Source organism: Telopea speciosissima, chromosome 1 (genome assembly GCF_018873765.1).
Source record: "Telopea speciosissima isolate NSW1024214 ecotype Mountain lineage chromosome 1, Tspe_v1, whole genome shotgun sequence".
In the NCBI taxonomy this organism is placed as follows: Eukaryota; Viridiplantae; Streptophyta; class Magnoliopsida; order Proteales; family Proteaceae; genus Telopea; species Telopea speciosissima.
In genome coordinates this window covers 75,117,234-75,137,976 of record NC_057916.1, presented here as the reverse complement: position 1 = coordinate 75,137,976, position 20,743 = coordinate 75,117,234, and the positions used below count along the sequence as shown (strand labels likewise).

Here is a 20,743-nt window from a genome sequence, read left to right as displayed (position 1 = left end):
TCTACAGCCTCACGGTGTCGAAATTTTTTTCCCATATGTATTTTTTTTATGGTTTTAAAAATTCATTTTCCTACAACTAAAATAGGAAATAATTAGGGGTAATATGACTTAGATGGTAATGAATTAAATATATGTTAGACACCAATGGCCGATCTACGGCTTCACAGTGTCGGATTTATTTTTCTGCTCTTAAATAATTCTTTTAATTTTCGAAAATTAAGAAAAATATATAAAAAATTAAAAAAACAGAAATAAATAAGGAAAAATATGAGTTTTAAGGTTAAAAAATAATGAAAAAATATGAAAGTTATTTCTATATGTTTTGAGATGCATTACATGTATATTATGTTTACTAATTTTTGGTTTTGTTGTGTTAGGTCAATACTTATATTAACATTATATATAAAAAATTGGTTTTAATTATGTGAAAAATATAAGGGTTAGGGGAAAAATATTAAATAACTATACAAGTGTATTAGTAACCTAAAAGTGTCAATTGAAATGCATCTACATTAAGTTTTTTAATTATTTGTGTTACTTACATTGCAGTAAACAAGTATCATTATGGCGGATCGTGATAGACAACGTGCGAAGGGCAAGCAAAAGGTGGGGGAAAGTAGTCAACAAAGGGGGCGGAGGGAACAAAGAGAACAGAGGGAACAAGAGAGACCAGCCAGCTAGCATAGGGGTGACATTGCATGGTTACATGGTACTCCCATTGATGGGGATAAGAGAAAATCTATATGTAACTATTGTCACATACAATTTATGGGAGGTGGGTCCATGAGACTTAAACAACATCCGATGGAGGATCTAAAGATGTTGTAGGTTGTCATATGGTCCCTACTGAAGTAGCCAGGGAGATTGGTGATAGTTTGAGGGGAAGAAAGAAGAGGAAGGCTGACAAGCAAAGGATAAGAGAACAACTTGAGGATACAGTGAGGAGTTCGATGGGAGGAGGAAGACGATACAATGATGATGATGATGATGATGATGATGACTCCTCTGATGATGATGACATTGCAGTACCTGATGACATACAAACAGCAGAGGAGGCTAGGGATTTTAGGCGGACTGTTTCAAGGAGCAGAGTAAGTTTTCAAGATGATCAGCAGAGACAAAGAGTAGGGGGTAGTGGAGGAGCTGGCAGTTCTGGAGGTCCTAGAACTTTGAATCCTTTTAAAAGATCACAAAGTGTGAGGGCAACCCCAACACCTCTACCAGTACCAGTACCACCATCAACATCTGATCCTAAATTGCATAAGAAGAAAGGAAGCAGTCAACCCAGAATCAAAGGAGCATGGAAGGGGATGAAGGGATTGTTTAAAGAATCAATAGCTAAGTGGATGCTATACCATACCATCCCAGCAACCACTGCACAAGGCCCCCATTATGATACCATGATAGATACCATTGCAGAGGCTGGCCCAGGATTCAAGGGCCCCACCCCATATGAGGTAATGAATGTTTATCTACCTCAACAAAAGAGTGAGATTGATGAGTACATTAGTGAGATGAGGAATATGTGGGAGACATATGGGGTGACTATAATGGCGGATGGATGGACTGGCCTCGAAAGTCCATCATCAATTTCATGGTTTATTGTGATGGGAGGACAGTGTTCCTCAAATCTGTGGATGCATCCAAAGAGATAAAGGGTGCAAAATATATTTACAGATTGTTAAAGGAAGTGGTGGAAAAAGATGTGGGTATTGAGAATGTTGTCCAGATTGTAACGGACAATGGAAGTAACTTCAAGCTGGCCGGTGAGAAGATGATGAACAATAGTAAGTACCGGCTCTTCTGGACTCCTTGTGTAGCCCATTGCATTGACTTAATGCTAAAAGATATGGGAAAGTTAAAGTTGGTGAAGACTGTGGTTGAAAGTGCAAGACAAGTCACAAACTTTGTATACAACCACTCCTATGCACTCAATCTATTGAGGGAAAAATGTGGGGGTGACTTGGTTAGGCCTGGCATCACAAGATTTGCCACCAACTACATTGCTCTCAAAAGCATTGAGATAAAGAAGGCCGGGCTGAGAAGCATGTTTGCTTCTGAGGAGTGGTTTAAATGGAAGGGTTCCAAGACTGCAAATGGGAGGGAAGCACAAACAACGATGTCATCTGAGGACTTCTGGACCAAACTAAGCAAAGTGGTGAAAGTTTTAGAGCCAGTAGTTAAAGTTCTACACGTTGCTGACTCCGCTCTGAAGGGCCCAACCATGCCAGTCCTATATGCTGCAATAGACTTGATGAAAGATAGTGTCTATAGTGTGGCTCTTCACAGTAGCAAACACTTCTTAGATATCATAAATGCTCATTGGGAGAATCAACTTATGCATCCACTGCATAAGGCAGGTGAGTAAATTTGTTTTATGTTTACTAATTCATAGTATTATTATTTACTAATTACCTATGCATTTGACAATACCTCTATTCTATATGTCATATTTCAGCATACTACTTGAACCCTAAGTATCAATATAACAATAGGCTTGGGTTGGAAACTCAACTTATTGATCTTTGTAAACAAGTAGTGAAGAAGTTGGAGCGGATGGTGCGCTACAAGCAATTTGCAACAATGAAGTGAGTTCATTTGGAAACTCAACTTATTCATGCTTTCAAATAAGTAGTGAAGAAGTACTTACTAATTTTCCACATGGGTGTAGATCAAGGTATTTAGGGATGCATTGGGAAGTTTTGGGCCGAGGCTGCGCGACTGGGCGAGCACGTGGTGATCTTGGTAATTCTTTTAAGTTTTAAATTACATATGTATTGAAATTTGAAAGTTGAAAGTTGAAACAGCATTTGACACATGTCTTTTTTGTTGTAAACTTGTAATGCAGCTGAATGGTGGGTGTTGTATGGGGAATCGGCTGAAAACTTAAGAAGAATAGCAATTAAAGTCCTTGCCCAAACATGTTCTGCATCTGGTTGTGAGAGGAACTGGAGTACCTTTGCACTCATCCACTCCAAGAGGCGCAACAGATTGGGGTCTCAACGTTTATCTGACATGGTGTATGTGCACTACAACTTGAGGTTGAAACTGCAACACATACGCATGGGACATGTGGGACAGAGGGGCACCATTGATCTAGCTGACATCTTTCAAGTTGACTCGAGGCGATGAGGACCCTATTGTGGATTGGGTGAGGATAGAGGTGAGCCAGTGTTGGATGAGGAGGGAGGTAGGCCCGACCCACGATAACTTCCGAGATTGGTGCTGATGTGGACGAGTATATGGTGACGAGGTCGAGATACATGCGAGGAAGCCTCACCCATACCATTCCACCCATTGGTGGCAATGTTGCGATGATGGTCTAAGTCCTCAAATGATGATGATGATGATGGTGATGATGGTGATCTTGGTGGTGGTGATGGTGATCTTGGTGGTGGTAATCTTGGTGGTGGTGATGTTGGTGGTGGTGATCTTTGGTGAAGAATTTGACAAAGACGCGAGAGCGTTATGTGGTAGGCCAGGAGGCCCAGGATATGGCACTGTAGAGCCACTCCGATTCACTGGAGAGACACGGTTTGATCATGCCACACAAGATACGGACCACGCGAGCACGTGCCCCGCACCCCACCCTCGAGAGGGCCCCTACATACATACAACAGGAAGCGTAGGGGTCGACAAACACAGTTGCAACCTGATCACATGGACATTGATAACCTATCTAGCTCTGTTGGTGGTTTGAGTATGGATGATAGGGAGGGAGGACCGACTGGACATTGGCGTGCCCCATCTTTTGACGCACATGCCACTCCATTGGCATCGGATTATGGTGCATCGCAACCTTACGGTGGATATGGATATGGATCATCATCATATGGGCGATTTAGTGGGGTAGGGGACTATGACTACGATCCAGTCCCAGGGACATCTTGGATCATCTTTTGTAGATAACATCTTTGCATACCCTAGCGGACCTAGCTACCAACCTCACCAGCCATACATGCAGCCAATGCCATCGCCTCTTGCGCCGGCGCCAACATCATATCATAGTGGATCATCTTCTTCACGGACTGGATCAATTGGTAACCCTAGTTTATATCCTAGGATAGGTTACCTACAGTATGTTGATGATTCCATTTACGTGACACTTGTGGATGACTACACTCGTTTCTTCTCCGATTCTATACCGTGGTCCACATATGTCCTTCAAACAGAGAGCAATGGACGTCGACTCCAGTGAGGCATGAGTGGGATTGATCCAGGGAGGCACAGCAACTACTATTAGCAGTTTAGCACTTGTAATTTGTAACTTAAGTTGTGATTTCATTAATCCAGGTGTATTTAACTATTTATACATTAGGGTCGGCGACCGTATGTCAATCAAGGGTGCAAGCCCAAAACACCAATTTGAATTCACATTTTTACAATTTTATGGTTTAAATGTGTTTATTAAGCTTAAATAAGGCTGTCCATGAAGTTTCAGGCCTAGATATGGCCAAATACCCCCCGAGATGAACCCCCGAAATATTGCAGAAAAAATGCAATATCTCGGGCATATTTCGCGATATCTCGGATATTTCGGATATCTCGGTAGGCCCGAGATACCGATATATCGCGAGATATAGTACTATGCTTCCTCATGGTTAGGCCCTTGGCCTCTACCACCTCCACGGGTGTCTCGGAAAGAACTAGAATTGAGAATTGACCTCTCATGAGATGATGCTGGTGTTGGTTCCATAGCAACACAGTCTCCTCACTCTGTAAGTAACTACAGACCTCACTAAGAGATGGAAGGAGAGACCGACCTAAAATCTGGAGCCTGATTGGCTCATAGTCAGGGTTCAGACCACCAAGTAAAGTGAAGACACGCTCCTTTTCAGGAGTCCGATACACCTTTGCTTCATCCTCTGTGTTGGTTAAGTGAAGATCCTTGTAGTGGTCATACTCCTCCAAAAGACCAAGAAAAGCATTGTAGTACGCAGAAATGGTCCTGTCACCCTGCCTCATTGAGTTAATTTTTTGGTGAAGATGATAGACCTTGGCAGAGTCGCCCACTCTATCAAAAGTCTGGGAGACACTGTCCCAGATTGCCTTGGCAGTTTCTTTTCTTATAAACCTTCTCCCAATCTCGGGTGTCATGGATAAAATTAACCATGTCATGACTGTAGAGTTTTCGGTCTCCCATTTGTCATAGGTAGGTGAACCAGGCTTTGGAGCTTTAATAGTACCAGTAATGTACCCAAGTTTCCCTTTGCTCCTAAGGGAAAGCTTCACAGAGTGTGACCAGTCCAAGTAGTTAGTGCCATCAAGCTTCACAAAAGAAATCTGTGTATGTGTGCTCTCATAAACCAACTGAAGAGCAGCTAGAGTGGGTTGTGAATCAACCGAACCAAGTCCAGATGTACCCGAATCAACCATATTGTATGGGAAACAACACTTAACCATAAACCAGATTTCCAATCGCAAGTGGGGAGTACACACTCAACCCAAATAGAGGATTCCAATACAAAACAGAAATTCCAGCAAGGAAGAAAACAAGTACCAGCTGGACAAAGCTTCACCCTAACACTCTCCAAGGAGTAAAAACAGCTTACACAAGCTCCAAGATTTCAAATTCAGGTATTCATAATCACCCCTGAGCCAAAAAGGAAGCCCGATGTACCCTAAATGCAAAAACAAGAGAAGGACAGCATCGGGTTTACCTGGGCAGAAAAGAGACATTATGAAACTGAGTTATGCTCAAAGAAGAGCCTCATCCATCAGTAGAGAACACTAGAGGCAGAAGTAGGGCCCTTGTACGATCCTAATGAGTTACTCCAAGCCCCAAACCCATGCCGAGAGAAGGAGAAGCAGAACCTGCAACTTGTAGCTGGTGGTAACCCTAGCTGAGACTGGGTGAGCTTCAACACAGCTCAAATAACACTTGCAAACACTTGAACAGGTTATATCAAACCTATTTCATGCTTATTTAACAGCTTTCTTACATAGGAGTCTTCTCCTTGAGATCCTTTGTGAACTAGGATCTCAAAGAGAAGAAAAAGAATATAAGAAAGTAGCAGAAAACGACTCTCAAACCTAAAGCTCTGATACCAAGTTAGATTTCAGGTTTAGGAATGTAAGTAAGAGAAGGGGAGGATGTTGGAGGAGGAAGAAGAAGAAGAAGAAGAAGACAAGAGAGAGGATTCGGTTGTAATATGTTAAGAGTGTAATGACTCTACACTCAACACCTATATTACTTCATTACCAGAAATAAGAATATTACATGCACCTCCCTAGGGAGGTAAAAGGTAAGAAAGGAAAAAAAATATAAAAATACATAATGGGGCAATTAGACAAAAGGCTAGTTCCCAAACTACCCTTACATAACTTCTCATAACTCTAACAACGAAGGCATGACTCAACGTGATTTCCTTCCGTTCCAAACCAGCTCCATTAAATTAAATGGTAGCAATTACTTACTGTGGTCTTGCTCTTGCCTATTCGCTATCGATTCCCATGGTCTCTATGGTTATATTACTGGAACGGTAGCCAAACCAACTGATGCTGGTTTTGCATAGGACAAGTGGGTGACTTCTAATTTTCTTTTCATGTCATACCTTGTCAACTCTATGGAACAAGAAATCGCCGGGCGTTATCTTCTTGACACGGCTGCGAAGATTTATAAAACAGCCAAGGATACATACTCTAAGATCGGCAATGCTGCTGTCGGTATGAGCTTCACCAAAAAATTCTTCAGACCAAGCAACTGGAGTTGACTCTTTCTCAGTATTATTCCAAGTTGTGTACCATGTGGCAACAACTGGATTTTTATGGGACTTTTACTGCTACCTGTGAAGCTGTGATGCGGATATTACTGCTTTTCAGAAATGGGAAGTGGACTTGTGTGTTTTTGATTTTCTTGTTGGACTCAACATTGAGTTTGATCAAATCCAGGCATCCGTATTCAATCGAGATCCTCTTCCCTCTCTTGAACAAGCATATTCCCTTGTTGCTGTTGAAGACGATCGTCGGACAGCAATGATTCATCCTGTTACCCAAGAACGATCTGCTCTTCTCTCTGGCTCTCAGTCTAGTGCCCGAGAGAATTCTGCCATGGTACTAGGACTGATCATATGAGCAATGATCGTCCTCCGATCAAGTGTGATTACTGTGGCAGGGAACGTCACATGGTTTAAAGTATCGACCGATACGTATTGGTATCGGTCAATACCGATACGATATATACTGATACATATCTTTTTTTTTAGAAAATAGTATGTCTCGATTGGCATCGTATATTATCGGCCGATACTGACCGATACGTATCGACTCATATCGATACGTCCAGTAAAGGATTCTGTGGGTGGTTTAATACGTATCGATACATATTGGCCGATACGGCTCGATACATACCAATACGTACCAATACATACTGATATGTACCGATACTTACCAATACCATCGATACATTCCATAAAAAAGCCATTCTCACTCACAGACTCGATACAACTCCTATTCTAACGGAAAAATGAAGGAAAACTCTCAATCAAGCGACTAAAATCTTGCATTTAATCTTGTTTTTTCACACTTTTGGACTAAAAAATGAATCAAGAAGTGCTACGACATCATCCTTTGCATCATCCAATACTGTTCATGGCTGTAGACGATTACAACATTTAAGAAAGCTTGTATTTTATAACAATTTCAATTTAATGCACTTGTTTGGTTATACATTCTTCACCATTTTACTGTTTATGCATGACACTTGTTATATATTGCTTATTATATTGTTTTTTGTTCCAAATGTGTATTTCCATGTGTAACTTAACCATTTATATGCGTATCTGTTGTGTTCAATACGTATCTCTGATACGATATGATACGTCTCTTAAAATCACCCAACCGATACGATACCCGATACCCGATACCCATACTTTAAACCTTGGAACGTCATACCAAGGACCGCTATTGCAAGCTGCATGGGCACTGTGTAGATACCCAGGGACATGGTTCCAACCATTCTGCCAGGACAAACCAAGCCGTTTCTGATGATCACTTTTCTGATCCGATCGGGCCTCTTTCCCAGGATGAGATGCAGCACCTTCGCACTTTGATGACTAGGCTGGACACTAATGCTTCCTCTGCTTCTTCTACAGCTGCCTCTGCCATTTCATTGCCCGAAAATTCCTGTTCAGGTATTTCTTTTAGTGGTTGTTTTTCCTCTGTCAATTCCACCTCTTGGGTAATTGACTCTGGCGCAGCAGATCACATGATAGGTTCTCCTTCTAATTTTTTGATTTATTCTCCTTTACTTGGTAATTCCAAAGTTCGTGTTGCTGATGGTTCCCTTTCCCCCATCTCTGGAAAAGGGACTGTGCAGTGCTTGCCCTCTATGCGTATTTTCTCTGTTTTACATGTTTCATAATTCTCTACTAATATCTTGTCTATTAGTAGTCTCACCCATAGTTAGCAAAAACAGGAACGGCAAAAAAATGAAGTCTTACGGTACGGGTTTTAAACGGTAAAAAATTGCAAACGGACGGTCAAATAAAACGTTCAAAAACAGAGAACGGTAAAAAATGGAAAACGGAATATTACCAAAAACATGGCACTATTCTCATATAAATTAAGGAATTTTTATTTGAAAAACATGCTTCTATTTTTGGTATCCATGCATTGACCTTGAGTTGAAGGTGATATCATGAAAAATGTAGCCCTTCAAGTTATCTTTACGTTGGTGAAAGAATCAGGCCGATCAGAGTTCGAGAGAGAGAGACATGGTCAGTTAAGTCCAAGGTCTTAAAAAATTCCAAAAAAAGGGGAACGTGTTTTAAACGCGTTTAAAACGGGAATGCTTGCCGTTTGCCATTTTTTACCATATGTTTGGGAAGCATACGACAAACTTGTTTAAAACGGTAAAAAACGGGAACGTATTTAAAACAGAGTTCTAAACGCGTTTTTGCTAACAGTGGTCTCACCCGGGACTTGAAATGCAAAGTAATTTTTTTTTCCTTCCCACTGCTTGTTTTAGGACTTGGACACGGGTCGTACAATTGGTAGTGGTAAGGTGGTCGGTGGTCTCTATGTGCTCGACGGATCCTCTTCTGAAAATTCTGGTTTGGCTTCTCCCGGATCTACTTCTAGCACTTCAGATTCTGCCCTTGCTGAACTCAATAAATGGCATCGTCGTCTTGGACATCCATCTCTTGGCGTGTTATCTACTTTATTTCCTACTTTGATTAAAAGTTGTAATCCAAACAATTTTAGTTGTGATGGTTACAACTTTGCTAAACAAACTAGAGCTATTTATCCCATTTCTGACAAAAGAAGTTTAGTTCCTTTTGGTCTGATTCATTCGGATGTGTGAGGCCCTGCCCGATGTGTGTCAACTTCTGGGTTTCGTTGGTTCATTACTTTCATTGATTGCTTTAGTCGAACCACATGGGTTTACTTGATGAATCAGAAAAGTGATGTATTTACTTGCTTCCAATTATTTCATAAAATGGTTGAGACTCAATTTGATGTCCAAGTGAAGATTGTGCACATTGACAATGGGAAGGAGTACATGGACGGCCGCCTTCAGACTTACTTTGACTCTCATGGGATTATACATCAGACCTCATGTGTTGACACACCAGCCCAAAATGGTGTTGCTGAGCGAAAAAACCGCCATCTCTTGGAGGTTGCTCGCTCTCTCATGTTTACCATGAATGTCCCTACACGGTTTTGGGGAGATGCTGTTCTTGCTACCTCCTATCTCATTAATCGCCTGCCTACTCGGGTCTTGGATGGTTGTTACCCCCCTTGAAGTCCTTTTGGGTAATTCGTCCTATGTTGTCCCTCCAAAGGTTGGGTGTGTTGTTTTTGCCCGCAATCATCACCATATTGGTAAGCTTAATCCTCGAGGACTACAGTATGTATTCTTGGGGTATTCTGCCACTCAGAAGGGCTATAAGTGCTACGATCCCCGCACACGACGGATGTTCATTTCTATGGATGTTGTCTTTTGTGAATCTGAGGCCTATTTTTCACCATTACACCTCTTCAAGGAGAGCCTAGGAGTGAAGATGTGTCTCCTCTCATTGAGCCATTGGAAGTTGAGATTCCCACTATTGAAGAACCATCTCCAGAAATAGAGCTTCAAGAAGGGATCACTGGGCAGGAACAAGAACAACCTCTAATACAAGGAGAAGTTGAGCAGCCTATTGTTCAGGGGGAGACGGGAAAATATCCTTACTTCGATGAAACATTCGCCAGAGGAACATGGCACAAAAAGACTACCACCACTGAACCATCTCTACCTATACTACCGGCTCCAAGTTCTACTCAACCTGCTCTAAACTCCAATCCTGGTAAGCCTGTCTATGACCCAAGTCTTGATTTACCTATTGCTATCAGGAAACCTAAAAGGAGTTGTACTCAACATCCCTTCTCTAACTTTGTGTCTTATGACACTCTATCCCCTTCCTTTCAAGCATTTGTTTTCTCTCTATCCTCTGTTTCCATTCCTAACTCTTGGCAGGAGGCTATTGCCGAACAGAAGTGGAAAGAAGCAATGGATGAGGAGATGAGTGCTCTGGGAAAAATAAAACCTGGGAATTGAAATCACTTCCACCTAGAAAGAAACCGGTTGGCTACAAATGGGTCTTTGCCATCAAACAAAGGCATATGGTTCTGTTGAAAGGTATAAGGCCAGATTAGTTGCAAAAGGGTTTACTCAAACCCACGACATTGATTACCAGGAAACATTCACCCTAGTTGCGAAGATGAACACAGTTAGAGTGATAATCTCCTGTGCTGTTAACCAAGGTTGGGAACTTCAACAACTAGATATAAAGAATGCCTTCCTCCATGGTGATCTAGAAGAGGAAGTTTACATGGAAATTCCACCCGGATTTGCTACTGCAAAGATTGAGAGAAAAGTTTGTCATTAGAAGAAAGCATTGTATGGCTTGAAGTAGTCACCAAGAGCTTGGTTTGGGAGATTTCATAAAGCTATGGTGTCAAATGGCTACAAGCAGAGTAATGCTGATCACACGTTATTCATAAAGAAAGTGGGGCAGCATATCACAGTGTTGATTGTCTATGTTGATGACATTGTGATCACTGGGAGTGATACTGATGAAGTGAAGAGCTTGAAAAAGTACCTGGGAAGGCTGGGAACTGAATTTGAATTGAAGGATCTAGGGAAACTTAGATATTTCTTGGGAATTGAGGTCGCCCATTCAGCTCAGGGCATCTCTCTGTCCCAACAAAAATATACCCTTGATTTGCTCAGTGAAACGGGAATGCTAGGATGTTAACCTGCAGGCACACCACCGGAGCCTAATACTCATCTGAAGAGCAAGGAAGGAGATCCAGTTGATAAAGGCAGCTACCAGAGATTAGTTGGTCGCTTGATATACTTATCTCATACCCGACCTGATATAGCATTTGCCGTGAGCTTGGTCAGTCAATACATGCATGATCCTCACTCTTCTCATTTGGAGGCTACCTACAGAATCTGAGGTACTTGAAGTCTTCACCTGGAAAGGGAATTTTATATTCTCCTTACAGCCATACTCGAGTAGAAGCATATACGGATGCTGACTGGGCTGGTTGTCCTGACAACAGGAGATCTACATCAGGGTACTGTACCTTTGTTTGAGGTAATTTAGTCACTTGGAGGAGCAAGAAGCAGTCTGTTGTTGCTCGATCAAGTGTTGAAGCTGAATTCAGGGCTATAGCACATGGAGTTTGTGAGTTACTATGGTTGTAGGGTCTTCTGCAAGACCTATACCCTTCCCATGCATTTCTACTGTGACAGTAAATTTGCCATTAGTATAGCTCACAACCCAGTCCAACATGACCGTACCAAGCATGTGGAGGTTGATAGGCATTTCATCAAGGAGAAGCAGGAGCAAGGAGTTGTATGTGTCCCGTTTGTTCAATCCAGTGATCAACTAGCAGATGTTTTTACTAAAAGTCTTTGTCATAAGTCTTTTTCTTTCGTAATTAGCAAGTTGGGCATGCTTGATATATATGCACCAACTTGAGGGGGAGTGTTATAATGTACTGGATACAAAGGTAATTCTGCTATAAGAGTATTATGGTAATTGTATCCATTCTGGAATGTTCTCCCTCCTATTATAAATAAAGGGGCTGTAGGCACATTGCTCACAAGCCAGTATTCATGAAATTCAACAGAACAAAAGTAAGCTTAGCCACAGGAGAATAAGTGTCTACATAATCAACACCATACACTTGGGTATAGCCCTTGGCAACAAGGCAAGCCTTCAAGCGAGCCAAAGAACCATCAGGATTCACCTTCACCACAAAGATCCATCGACAATCAATTGCTGATTTACAAGAGGGTAAAGGAATAAGATCCCATGTCTGATTCTCCTCTAAACCCAACAGTTCCTCAGTCATAGTAGCCCTCCAGCCAGGACTAGATAATGCCTCTACAACAGACTTAGGAATGGGGTGGTGCTCAATAGTAGTCAAACAAGTATGGAAAGTAGAGGATAAACCAGAGTAGGACACAAAGTTAGAGAGACGATGTTGGGTACAACTACGAACACCCTTGCAAAAAGCAATAGGCATATTAAGATCAGAAGGAACATCAAGAGAAGAAGGATTACCTGGGGCAGGATCAGCCGACGAAGAAGATGAGGCTGAAGTTGGAGCGGGGGGGGGGGGGAACTTTTCGAAGATGGCGCTGGTATATAACAGGAGGTGCCGGCGGCTGCAGTGGAGGTGTTGGAGGAACCTGTGAAGCAGAAGACTGAACAATATACAAAGGAAGATTATCATCCAATTTAGAAGCAACAAAAGGAGAATCAGTATAAGGGGTAGACTCAAAGAAAGAAACATCAGCCGTGACAAAGTATTTCTGTAACTCAAAGGAATAGCATCGATAGCCCTTTTGAGTACTAGAATAACCAACGAAGATGCATTTAGGAGCTTTGGGATCCAATTTAGAGACATCTAGATGATGATTACGAATGAAACAAACACTACCAAAAACACGTGGTGGTAAGGCAAATAAGGCAGCAGAAGGAAATAGGAAAGAATGAGCCACCACGTAAGACAGAGGAAGGCATGTGGTTGATTAGATAGCATGCTATCAGAACAACATCAACCCAAAAAGGTTTGGCCACCCTCATCTCAATTAAAAGAGACCGTGTGACCTCCCTCAAATGTCTGTTATTTCTTTCTGCCACACCATTTTGTTGTGGGGTGTTGGCACAAGAAGATTGATGCATAATGCCATGGTAAGTCATAAAATCAGTGAAAGGAGCCGAAAAAAATTCCTTAGCATTATCACTACGAAGAATGTGCAAAGGAGTACTAAATTGAGTCTTAACTTCATTCACAAAAGCACAAAAAATAAAGAACAACTCAGAACGATTCTTTATTAAATAATGCCAAATAACTTTGGAATAGTCATCAACAAAAGTAACAAAATAACGAAATCCCAATTTAGATACAATCGGACAAGGATCCCATACATCGGAATGAACTAAAGCAAAAGGTTGATTAGACCTTTGATTGACTCTGGGAGGATAGCTTACACAGTGAAACTTCCCAAACTGACTTGATTCACAATTTAAACTAGAAAGAGACTGAAAAACGAGGATCTAAAATCCGTAAACTCTGCAAGGACGGATGACCCAAACAACAATGTACTTGGTGAGGAGACACCAAACGCAAACATGCCACATACAAAGTGTCTTCAAGAAGATACAGCTCCCTGACTCATGAACTCTACCAATTGTCTTCTTTGTCGTAAGGTCCTGAAAGACACATGATCAGATAGAAACGTGATAGAATAGTTATAAGTTTTAGTAAACTTAGTAACAGACGAGAGGTTAAAGGGAAACTCAGGTAAATAAAGAGCATAAGATAAGGATAGAAAAGGAATGACCTGAACAGTGCATGTACCAGTTACTTTAGCTAAAGAACCATCAACTAAGGTAACACTAGAGGACGATGCATGAAAGGAAGAAAATATACCTGGGACCCCAATCATGTGGTCCGATTCTCCTGAATCAATGATCCAGGGGCAGGAAGCAATCGAAAGACATGTAGTGGCATTACTTGTCTGACCAAAAATAGTAGTAGAAGGCTAGGAAGACTGAGAAATATGGAACTGGGTAAAGCGAGCATAATCCTCATCAGACATCATCACAGTCTTACCCTCAGAATGTGAAGATGATGGAATAATAGACTCAGTAGTGGCAGCAGAATTAGCAAACTGTTGTTGTGGTGGTTTTCTACGAAGTTTCTAACAGAAGCGTTGGATATGTCTAGTGCGACCACAATGGTGACAGATCTTCACTATGCCTGAAGGATCTGAGCCAGAATTAGGTGCTTTCCCAGATATAGGGGTTTTGCTAGAACCACCCCAACGACCACGACCATGATCAGCAGCTGTCCCACTATTAGGACCATGGCTAGGTGTGAAAGAGGCCAAGGCTGAACTATCCACAATAGTAGAATCATGAGAAGTCTTACGAGATACTCATAGAACTCATGAAAAAGAGTCAGAAAGTGTGGCTACCTTATCTCCATCAAGTATCTGGGAACGAACAGAGTCAAACTCCTTCCCATGACCACCTCCCATAACTGCGAGCTGCTCTCGCTGGTTCTGCATCTGTTGCACATCTGAGGTGAGAGGAAGTAGGGAATTCAGCTCCTCATACATCCTCTTAAAATCAGCAAATTACTGGGTCAAGGGGCGACCCTTTCGAGCAGCTCTATAGAAATCTTGAGATAACTCATAGATACGAGATAAGTTGTTTTGCCCAGAATACAGAACATTCAGATAATCCCATAGCTCCTTAATTGTATCAATATGAGTTACCAGATCAACAATCTGGTTGTCCATAGAGTTCAGCAGCTGTCCAAAAATGTGTGCATCAACAGTATCCCATGAGGCATCACTTGCAGGTTTGGTCTTGGTCAAATGATCCTGCTGATCCCTACCAATCAACACCAATCTAACAATCTTCTTCCATTGTTGGAAGTTGTTGATTCCCTCTAACTTCTTCTCAGTAATACAGTTAGATGAAGAAGACACAACTTCTCTGACAACATTCTTCGATGGATCAGACATTTCAACAAACACAAAGTGAATGGAAGATGCAACACTTACAAAAGGATTCAAAAATAGAAGAAGACTCCTGAGAAAATTGATCTCAGCTTCCAAAACCCTGAAAAGGGGAATCCAATCTTCAAACCTCAAAGTGAGGTTAATCTCCAACTCTAAATACCACAAGAATCAATCTCCAGTCACTGTGGTGAAGAAACCAATCACAAACATGACCAAAACTCAATTTCAACTCCTTTCTGCAGAAGTCGATCTCAAAACCCTGACAGAAAACCGACTTTCAGTTCTGCCCCAAAGTTTGACACAAAAATTTCAACAAACTTGATTTCTATGGTCTTGAATGTATTCTTCACTCCATAGATCAATCTCTACCAACAAAGAAGACCTAGTTCTCAATCTCCAGTGAGGAACTAATCTCGAAACAGTCTGAAAATACAGCATAGGGTGCTGCACCCCTTTCACATGAAAACTGAAGAGCCTCTCAAGACTTTGAACTGAGATGAATCAATCAATGATGATTGAAACCTAGAAAGAGAGGAGATAAAATGCTAGGAAGATTGTAGTAGTCCCTAGAGATCTTGCTCTGATACCATGTAAATGTAAACAATCAAGAGAAGAGAAGATAAGAGAGGAGGAAGAAGAAGAGGAAGACGAATGAGAAACGGGTAAACTTTGGAGTGTCTCACTTAATGTGAGAGCTCCACATTCATTCACTTTATATAATGACTTAAGAGACACAATAGGAAATAAGAAAACTGAAAATACCTAAACGACCCCTGACTGAGACATAAAACAGTCCCTACTAACACATGTATGATCTCGAATAGAGCTGTTTGGAGGGCTAGGATCCATGCAGCTGATCCCATTTAGTGGGTATAAGGTTGTTGTGTTGTTCTTTTCTTTTACTTTTTTATTAATATTTACTCTTTTTAAGGATCCATGTAGCCTACCCCATTTAGTTGGGATAAGGCTGAGTTGTTGTTCTTGTTATTGTATTTTCATGGAAGCTACAATCTCCGCCAACACTTCAAAACTTGGCCATCAACCGTAAATAGTCCGGATTACCATCACATTATTCAATTGGATGGGTCATGCAGGGAAAAAACGAGTTTGACTCAAAGCATGTATTAAATAATGTTAATTTATAACACAATTGAATTGGTTGCTCGGTGTTTAGGTATGAGTTGGGAAAGGTAACATTTAAATCTCATAAATAGTATATTGAAATGTCCTTTTAGTATTTCTATAGACTAAGTAAATAAATAAAATAAGCTATGCCCATGTCCTTGTCAGATGGTGGTATAACCATCTCATCAAGTCATCAAACAGTTTGTTGGCTAAGTTAACGGATTTGAATAACAAGTGGATCCTAAGACTGACCCACTAATTTTGGGGGACAAGTGGTGGGTGACTCAGTTTATTTATTCGGCCAAATCCTAGAAAACTGATATTTCACAATGGAAAAGAAAATAAATTTTCATTAACTTGGTTAAAATTGTGTGCATCAACCTTGGAGATCTGTTCTCATCTATTCTTTTTTTATTGTTTTTTTAAATGTTTTCTACTGTTAGTTGGATCTGAAATTTGACATTCTGAGATCACCAGTAGGCTGTCCCAGTGGTCTGGGAAAAGTTCTTTGAGTTGATTAGGCAAATATCCACTTTGACAAAAACTGCACTAATGCACATTTTTTTTGGGGTGGGGGTGGGGAATAGCACTATAGTACTTGATTTAATTTGGTTGTCTTCATTGAAAATTTTCTGTATTGTCTATTAATTAGTTCGTCACATTGCTGATTGATTCTCTTACTTGATTTGGTTTACATTTTGAAGACGTGAAGAATCACTGCCCATATTCAAGAGAAGGCTCTTGGGTGGTTTGCTGGATTTCGCTGCTAGGGAACTTCGTGTTCAGGTAATTTCTGCTTCTTTACCAGTCATTAGTCAACACTTTATTTGAGCTATAAATTTGACGTTTTCGGAATACTTGTGAAGTTCATGGTATAGCTTCTTGTTTTTTATTCCTTTAATGCTTATGTTCAAAATTTCTTACATCAGTTTTTGTTGTAGAAAGAAAAAGAAAGATAAACTTAATTGATGAAAGCTCCACTTTCGAACATGCATAGATACGTCCTATCTCTTTAAATAGTGCCATTGGTGTTGGTTCATAACAAGGACATGATCTTAAGGAGTTAGAGTTGGGAAGATGCACCTAAGTTCCTCTTGGTTAATTAAGGGGGCCTTAATGGCTAGGTGTCCTTGGCTTGTGAGGATATGCCTAAAGAACAAGGCTATATGGAGATTCGGCACTTAGATGAGCAACCGATGGCGAGAGTACATAGTGCAAGTATGAGTTCTCACATGATTGGGAAAGTATGTGGTTAGTGCCTTAGTGATAACCATGGTTGTGGACTTTGGAATAGGAATAGTGCAATTGGAGATCTATTCAACCAGGTATTAATTCCGGTGAAGGCAGTCGGGCACTACAGTGCTGCTTTTTATGGTAACTAGCCTTTGATGGAAGCTTTTTCCCAATATCTTTGTATAAGCAAATGATAAATGCTTGACTGGTATTATTCGTACAACACTGCTCTGATAGAGTGGAAAACTATCCTTCGGGCTGAGAACTCCTTGTAATTGAATTTAATGAGTTGCTGCAATGTCGAATTCTTTTTTGTGGCAAAAGAAATTAAGAATTAAAAGCAGTGCGACTGATTGTAGTATTTGGAGTACTCATAATTATTGTTTGTGCTTTGTTAGTTTGAGGCTTTTGAAGATCTGTTCTCTTTCTGTCACTCGAAGATTTATATGGGTGAATAGAGTTCCCTAAAGTACTATCCTAATTGGCATGAGTGAAATATTATGATGGGGAAATTGGCATCCTATGAGACCAACCCATTAGCCATAACTGAATTACCCTTACAATAATTGGCCTAAACAACAATCAGGGAGTGAGAAGTAATCAAATATGCAAAAGACTCCAGAACTAAGCTGTGGCAATTAAAGCTACGTAATCAAACTAATGGCAGTTGACATTGAAATTTTGCATGTAGGTAGTAAACTTGTAAGGAATGAAGTTAGAGAAACTTGCATGGAACAGAAATCAATAGATCCTATGAACATATCAGCCAACTGCATTATGTTGCTGTTTCCATCCTCTCAGACCAGAAAAATCAACTGAAAAGTTTGAGGGTTAATTCAACTTAAAAAATAGGATGGACCTTTAGATAGAAAACCTGTAATAATATTATTCCAAAATTTCATAATAGTTCGATCATATTTGCTGGGGTATAAAGGCCATTTTTTGCTAATTCTCAGGACCTGCAAACTCCTTGACACAACTGCCGAATACTCCAAATCCCTGCCCTTTGGATGGACTCCCATGGATTAGAAGATCCTTCCAATGTAGGACCTAAATCATTCTTTTGAGGGGGTACATAAAAGCAGATCCTTTTTGTTTACTTCACCAAAATGAAACTACGGGACTGTGTTAGAATGTAGAGATATTTAAAATTAGGGAAAGGCTTGGATGATTTGAGTCACCCCAAGCACCTCTTTATTTATAAGAGTAATAAAAGAATAAACATATGTACATGAACAATGTGGGACTAAACCACATACAAACAACTAAATAAATAAAGAGGAAAAAAGTCCAGAATACACCCCACGGTATTCTGGCCCATATCTAACACTCCCCCTCAAGTTGGAGCATATATATCATGTATGCCCAACTTGACTAAGATAGGATGAAACAGCTTGCTACTCAGTCCTTTAGTGAACACATCAGCAAGTTGATCAGTAGTCTTCACAAAGGGAACACAAATGAGGCGGGCTTCAAGCTTTTCTTTGATTAAATATCGGTCAACCTCTACATGCTTAGTGCGATCGTGCTGGATAAGATTATGAGCAATGCTGATGGCAGCTTTATTGTGACAATAAAGCATCATGGGAAGATGGACAGCAACACCAATATCTTGTAATAATCCTTTAAGCCATAGAAGTTCACAAATGCCTTGGGCCATTGCACGAAACTCGGCTTCAGCACTAGACCTTGCCACAACATTCTGCTTTTTGCTATGCCATGTGACAAGGTTCCCACCCACAAAGGAACAATAGCCAGAGATAGATTTCCTGTCAGTAGAACCAACCCAATCGGCATCAGTATAAGCTTCAATCTTGAGGTGACCATTGGGAGATAAGAGGATTCCCTTTCCTGGAACAGACTTCAAATACCTCAAAATACAACGGATTGCATCCATATGAGAGGAATAGGGATCATGCATGAATTGGCTCACCATACTTACAGCAACTGCTATGTCAGGTCTTGTGTGGGAAAGGTAGATTAGTTTGCCCACTAACCGCTGATAACCACCCTTGTCAACAGGTTCACCCTCTTTCTCCTTAAGTTTTGTAGTAGCATCCATAGGAGTATTTGAAGGATGACAACCTAGCAGCCTTGTTTCAGTCAATAGATCATGGACATATTTTCTTTGAGAAAGAAAGATGCCCTTTGAAGAGCGAGCAACTTCTATCCCTAGAAAATATTTGAGAGGGCCTAGATCTTTGACCTCAAACTCACAGCTAAGGAGAAGCTTTAAATCCCTGATAGCAGCACCATCATTACCAGTCACCACGATATCATCCACATAGACTATGAGAAGAGTAACCTTGTCACCAACTCGTCTGATGAACAAAATGTGATCAGCATTGCTCTGCTTATAACCTACTGAAATCATAGCCCTAAGAAATCTGCCAAATCAGGCTCTAGGTGACTGCTTCAGCCCATAGAGAGCACGTTTCAGCTTACAGACCCTGCCCTTAGTCCTGTCATTAGAGAAGCCTGGTGGAATGTCCGTATATACCTCCTCCTCAAGTTCCCCATGGAGGAAGGCATTCTTTATATCTAACTGCTGAAGATCCCACCCAAGATTTACAGCACCAGCTAATAACACCCTGATAGTGTTAAGTTTTGCCACTGGTGCAAAGGTCTCCTGATAGTCAACTCCATAAGTCTGAGTGAACCCCTTTGCAACCAGACGTGCCTTATAGCGATCCACTGAACCATCAGCCTTCTGTTTGACCACGAAGATCCATTTACATCCCACTGGTTTTTTCCCTGGAGGAAGAGCCACAAGATCCCACGTATTATTTTTGTGTAGTGCTCTCACTTCTTCCAACATTGCAGCCTTCCACTTTCCATCTATATATGCTTCCTACCAATTTTTAGGAATAGAGACAGAAGAAAGAGAAGATACAAAAGCATGAAAAGACGGAGAAAGAGAGCTATGAGAAACAAAGCAAGATATGGGATGTAAAGTGCAAGTCCTAGTACCTTTGCGATAAGCAATAGGTAGGTCGGAAGAAGAGGGGTTACCAGGAGATGAAGGATCCGGGTCTGGAGCCGGAAATTGGATGGGTACTGGTGCTAAAGTGGATTGCAGCTGCCCTCTGTTGGATCTGCCCCTTGTATAGGTGATCATGTTGGAGTTGTCAATTCTCTTATGAAATTCACCAATAGTTCTCTGGACAGGAGTCAGCTCCCCCTGGGTAGGAACATTAACAACACTATTTTCTATGGTCTCCCCTTGTAAAGGATTCCCATCAGGTGAGGGAGGAACGGCCAGACCATCCAAAGTAGGTTGGGCAGCAACCGTGGGTGGTGGTAAAGAAGGCTGGGCAGCAGCCATGGGTGATAAAGAAGGCTGGACAGTAG

The 20,743-nt window shown here is 41.1% G+C and overlaps 1 protein-coding gene across 1 annotated transcript in view; it reads left to right on the top strand.

Moving 5' to 3' along the window:
* Positions 1-20,743, top strand: part of LOC122667673 (BEACH domain-containing protein C2-like) — a 183,658-nt gene that overhangs the window by 49,285 nt on the left and 113,630 nt on the right. Inside the window, exon 8 of the mRNA XM_043864047.1 lies at positions 16,864-16,945. Within this exon, the coding sequence (XP_043719982.1) occupies positions 16,864-16,945 (82 nt within the window). The remainder of the gene's footprint in view (positions 1-16,863; positions 16,946-20,743) is intronic.